At 42.8% G+C, this 6,108-nt stretch overlaps 1 protein-coding gene across 1 annotated transcript; it reads left to right on the top strand.

Annotated features, from left to right (window-relative positions):
* Window positions 1-1,974: 1,974 nt before the first annotated feature.
* Window positions 1,975-4,642, top strand: LOC136505864 (probable serine/threonine-protein kinase WNK9). The gene is made up of 7 exons (XM_066500999.1): window positions 1,975-2,101; window positions 2,289-2,326; window positions 2,557-2,787; window positions 3,239-3,459; window positions 3,651-3,808; window positions 3,917-4,208; window positions 4,293-4,642. The coding sequence occupies exons 1-7, from the start codon at window positions 2,003-2,005 to the stop codon at window positions 4,472-4,474; spliced, it is 1,221 nt and encodes a 406-aa protein (XP_066357096.1). The 5' UTR covers window positions 1,975-2,002; the 3' UTR covers window positions 4,475-4,642.
* The last annotated feature ends 1,466 nt before the right edge of the window (window positions 4,643-6,108 follow it).

Below are 6,108 nucleotides of genomic sequence, written 5' to 3'. Positions count from 1 at the left end.
ACCAGGGAGCCCCATCCATCGGCCCCAGGGAGCCATGCCCTATTTTAGACGCCCGTGTCATGCCACCATCACTCCCTGCGCCCCCTGACTCTCCGAACAACATGAAACACGTGCAACATAAAACACTTGAATGCAATATACGTATAAAACAAATGAAACATCTAGAACACACGTTTGCAATATATGTGTGAAACATATGCAACATCCAGATAAAACACTTGTAACTTGCAACATGAAAACACTTACTGCAACATTAGACTGAAACAACTGATACATGTGGAACATATTGTTGCAACATATATATGAAACATATGCAACATCCAGATCAGAACGCTTGCAACATATGTCTCGAACAGATAAAACATTTTGAACAAACCTATGAAACACTTGCAACATGTCTCTGAAACACTTGCAACATATGCAACATCGCCAATCTACTTTTGCAACATCCATATAAAATAATTGCAGCATACCTCTGAAAACATCAGAATCACTTGAAACATACGCTTGTAACATATGCCTTCATCGCAACATCACCTTGCTAAGGTCACGTGTCGCGGCGGCCATGGTGTCGATAGTGGCCACGATCTTCTGGGGGGAACAACGGCATCGGTAGCACCCCAGCAGCACCTCGGCGCACGCAGGGGACGGGGCACGACGCGCAGTAGCGGGGCGCACGACACACACCGAGCTAGAGCGGGAACGACGGGGGATGGAGTGCGACGCGTCGACGGTGGCAGCGCGGCGCGGGATGAGGGCATGACGTGGGATGGAGCCCGGGCTAGATGGGGGAGCCACGTGGCGCGGGATGGGGTGCACGACGGGGAAGACGGCAGCAGCGAGTGCACGGCGCAACAGCACGCGATGGACGAGCATGGGTGTGGGAGTTTTTTTTTGAGAGATGGGCAGACCCAAAGAGGAAGCAGGCCTGTTGGGCCGGTAGCGTGCAGGCTCGTAAAGCGGTGTTCGGACGAACCGATGATAAGTTGTTGGAGGTGGACTGAGGATAAGGGGGAGAGCGGTGGCAAGCAAGGTGATCGAATCAGCTGGTCACGAGTGGTTCTAGGAACTAAACTTTAGTCCCTGTCACACCGAATGTTTGAACACTAATTTAGAGTATTAAATATAGATTAATTATAAAACTAATTACACAGATTGAGACTAATTTACGAGACAAATCTATTGTCTAACTAGTCCATGATTTGACAATATATTGCTACCGTAAATATGTGCTAATGACAGATTAATTAGGCTTAATAGGTTTATCTTGTAAATTAGTCTCAATCTATGCAATTAGTTTTATAATTAACTCATATTTAGTCCTTCTAATTAGCATCAAACATCTGACGTGACGAGGAATAAACTTTAGTCCCTTGTCCAAACACCCCAGTTAAGCCGTTTTGACTGCTGCTGGCTCGACCAAACTAAGGGTTGGGCCTGGCTAGGGCTGAGGTCAGGTCTTTTCCAGTTTGGCCAATTCGGTCTTTGGGAAATTTCGGTTCCAAACAATTACTACAGAAACCGGGGTTTTCAGTTTTGATGTTAAAAACTTTTCAGCCACCTAAAATTATAGAAATTCACAAAATCGGCTAAAGGTTTACCAAAATCTATTTAGAGACTTGAACATAAAGCATTATTTTTTTCTAAATTTTTATATCTAAACAAAATATTAGCATGATTTATATCTATTAAGTAGAAGAATATGCAACATAAACCACAGAAAAATATGGGTCTACAACACGAAATTTCGGATTTTTTTTTTGCCACCGCTGAAATTACCAAAATTCGTGAATTTTTGGCGAAATTTTAAACCCTTCCGAGGGGGGAAAAAAAGAGACAAACTTGGGTGGAATTGGACTCCACTTCGACGTGGATTGGTTATCCATGAATTATTATGCCGCCGCCGCCGCCAACTAACTTCCTATAAATCTCTGCGGGTAACTTCTTTCCTTCGTGGAAGTAAACGTACTTGGATTCGCTGGTATACACAGTACCGCGAGGGATGGATGCCGTGGAGGCGGACGAGCCGCAAACAGAGCGTCCGGACGAGGAGGAAGAAGAAGGCTTCGTCGAGAAGGACCCTACCGGACGATTCATCCGTGTACGTAGGCTTCACTTGTCAAAGCTTCACTTCTTCCTGAATCAGATCCGTTTTATGTGTTTATATGGTTATAGAGTTTGATGTGATCACATCGTGAGCTGAGTATGATTATGAATGCAAGATTTACGTGCTCTTCTGTTTTTTTCTTTCTTATTAATAATGGTGTGGCACCGCGGCATGTCTGCAGTACGATGAGATCATAGGATCAGGTGCCGTCAAGATTGTGTATCCTTGGATCAATCTCATCTGTTGATCTTTTTGTTTCTTTTTGACTGGATTAAATGCAGTTTTTTTTTAGAAATACGAAATCTAGACCACAACTGTCCCATGTAGACATATCATCAACTGATGGAGCTGAAATTGTGTAACCAAATTGTTACTTCTGTGAAAAAAGCATTTGACAGAGATCCAGCTGCTCCTGCGTTCCTTAATTCTGATTTGATGGGGCGATATAGCTACAGAGCCTTCGACAAGCTGGAGGGTGTTGAGGTTGCATGGAGCCAGTCAAGGATCAATGACTCTGTCATGGTTTGCTCACTAAAGACGGACCAGCTGAACACGGAGATCCAACTGCTGAGGACCTTCAGGCACAAGAACATTGTCAAGTTGTTTGCCTCTTGGATCGACGAGGACAAGGGGATTGTAAATATCATCACAGAGTACTTCACATCAGGCAGCTTGAGACAGTATGCACCTTTTCTTTCATTCATCCTACTACTTTGAGTGCTCGCACCAACCTGCTGTATTTATCTATTAAAAGAAATTGCTCTGCTTTGTTATCTCTTAAGCAAAATCATAGACCTCTTTGTGACTATTATTTATGGATGGATACATGTCACTCTTTCAGTTAACGACTTGATGTTTTTGTTGAACCAATCAATGCTGTCTGACCAATGTTAAAATCTGCCAAACAGCAGATAAACTTCATTTGTGTCCTTCACAAAACCTTAAGTATCTAGGAACTAGAATTTTCATATACAGCTTACTCATTCGCCCTTTCCCTTCAGAAAAAGGAGAAAAAAGAATTTACCTTTAATGTTAACTGCTTTTGAGTTTTGTACTCCTATAAATGAACACTGTTTTCTTTTTCCTTATGAACAGTGAAATAACCTTTTGATGTTAACATATTATTATTAGGTATCGCACAAAGCACAAGAAAGTCGATATGAAGGCTGTGAGACGATGGGCGATACAGATACTGACCGGGCTAGAATATTTACACAGTCAGAATCCAGCCATCGTTCATAGGGACTTAAAGTGTGATAACATATTCATAAATGGAAATCATGGAAAAGTGAAGATTGGTGACTTTGGTTTGGCGACATTCATGCAACAACGGAAAACACAAAGTATAAAAGGTTGGTATTTGTCTCCTTACATAAATCTTGTGTTTCTTTAACATGTACATGCATTTTTAGACCTGTTCTATAATCTATATAGCCTGCATATATAGCCTGCACTTCTACATTGAAAGAGCTGAAGGGATGTAGTAAAAATGTCCTTGTTCAGTTAGATGATGTACTAACAGCAATTCTATCATCAAATGCAGGGACATTGGAATTTATGGCACCAGAACTCTACACTGGGAATTATAATGAGCTGGTGGACATATATGCTTTTGGGATGTGCATGCTTGAGCTGGTGACTTGTGAATATCCTTATAGTGAATGTCAAGGCATTGGCCATATATTCAAGAACGTTTCACAAGTATGCAATTTGTGGTCCATACAGAATACCTTGTTCCTTCCATACTATTGTACAAAACAGAATCAGTTTTTTTTCTATTTTATTAATCCCAACTGTTATTGCATACAGGGTAAAAAACCAGCTGCTCTGTACAAGGTTAAAGATGTCGAAGTAAGATCCTTCATAGAGAACTGTTTAGCTCCAGTGGATGAAAGACTCTCTGCGAGTGAACTCCTTAAGAGTTCTTTCCTCCAGAAAGATAATTCTCCAGTTTCAGTCTCCCTGGTTGAGATCGAGAATGTGACTAGAGATGGTGATCAGTGTGACAGTTTTGTGTTTCAGAAGGGTGAATTCCTGCTGAGAGGAAATATGGAAGTTACCAACCCTGTCAATCTGTTGCTAAGATTTCCTGATCCACACGGTAATTACAGTCCTTATCAAAGACAAAAACTACAGTTTAACTGTCATTGTGTATATTATATACTGATCCATCCAACTCTTTCAGGTGGTTTCAGTGTTGGAGAGTTCCCATTGGATGTGGCTAAGGATACAGGCCTCTCTGTTGCCACGGAAATGGCTGAGCAGGTTCAGCTACCACAAGGGAGCATAGAGATCATTGCAGAGTTGATTGGTGCTTTCCTGCTCGTCCTGATTCGTTATTGGAAATCTTGTGTTACCACGCCATGATATAACCTTTGCTTCCCCCAGGCGCTGTTAGCCTGTTACCGCAAATGATGGTGGTTTGCGCATATGTATCTTTATTATTATCGTTTTTGTTTAATTGAATAGGGCATAGGCGACTGTTTCAGCCTCTTTTGTGTACAACAGTTTACAGTTCCTACGAGATGGCGCTGCTTAACTTCCTCGTGTCTCATTTGGGTCCTCTTCATTATTTCCTTGGTCTTGAGGTCACCTCCACATCTGACGGTATTTTCCTCTCTAAGGAGAAGTACACTCAAGATCTCCTTCTCGTGCTGCTCTCACTGCTCACCGCACTGTTGATACTCCTATGGAGCTTGGTGTTCACCTACAACCCACTGACAGTGCACCACTTGTTAATCCCACTTGCTATCGCCAGCTTGTTGGGAGCTTTGTCTATCTTAGGGTCACCCGTCCTGACATTTCTCACTATGTTCGTATCTTGAGTCAGTTTGTCTTGGCTTCTACCTAGCTCCACTATGCTCACCTCCTATGCTCCACTATACCTTCGTGGAACCATCTCCAGCCGCCTTTTCATCCCTCGCTTTAGGTCTCTCCAGCTTTAGGCATACTCTGATGTGACCTAGGTGAGTGATCGCTCTGACCGCCTCTCTCTCAGCTTATTATGTTTTCCTTGGCTCCTTGATTGCCTGGAAAACCAAGAAGCGGACTGTAGTTTCCCACTCGAGTGATGACACTGAGCTACGTGCTATGGCGACTATGATTGCGGGGGTGACATGGCTACTATATGATGAATTCTTGAGGATTTTGGCATGCCTTCCACTGCACCCACTCCTCTCTTTTCTGATGTTTCTAGCGTTGTTAAGAAACGCCAACACATACCAAATAAGTGATGATGTGGCAGCATGAGAGGCTAAGAAAATTATTAGAAGAAAAACAATTTGGACGGAAATGTTGGAGCCTAGAAACAATTTGGACGGAAATAAGGAGGTTTTAAGTCCTTTCTAGGTAACGACGCTAGAAATGTCAGTTGGTAATCCTTGACACCATTAATAAGACTGAGTTAATCTTAGCAATGCCGCCAAGAAACACCAACTACGATAGTTCTGAACCATCACAGAACGAGCCCGCAAGCGCACGGAATTATCGTTGTAGCATTTCACCCAGAAGTATTCAGGGTATCGTTATTTATATTTTTCCAAAGGAAGGCATGGTGCTAAGAGTCTAGCATGGATATGAATAGGATAACATGTCTGTATACTAGACCAATACTCAATGTAGGGGTAAGCCATGATAGGTTTTAAGATAGTGTGACACACATCTGGATCTACCTCAAGGATAAAAGGAAAATAATGAATAAAAGAGTATCCCTAAGCAGAGCAGGCATTCTAATATAGCCGTGCATCGAACAGTAAATAATCATACAACCAATATGACTAGAGTTTAGACCTAAGAAGTCTAGGATGAACGGGGAGGTCCCCGGGCCTGGTCTGCCAAGCCATGGAGATTTTACGAACTCCTACACGAATACCGGAACGTGGGGGATTACAATAGACGGACATGGCTGTCACCACCTGCCACCTACCCCTCAACCGGAGGGCACCGTCACATCCGAAGGTTTCCGTGTACCCTGAGCACCATGCCCGTGTACAAGGAAACTA

This window comes from Miscanthus floridulus, chromosome 14, assembly GCF_019320115.1.
Source record: "Miscanthus floridulus cultivar M001 chromosome 14, ASM1932011v1, whole genome shotgun sequence".
In the NCBI taxonomy this organism is placed as follows: domain Eukaryota; kingdom Viridiplantae; phylum Streptophyta; class Magnoliopsida; order Poales; family Poaceae; genus Miscanthus; species Miscanthus floridulus.
This window is presented reverse-complemented; position numbering and strand designations above follow the sequence as displayed.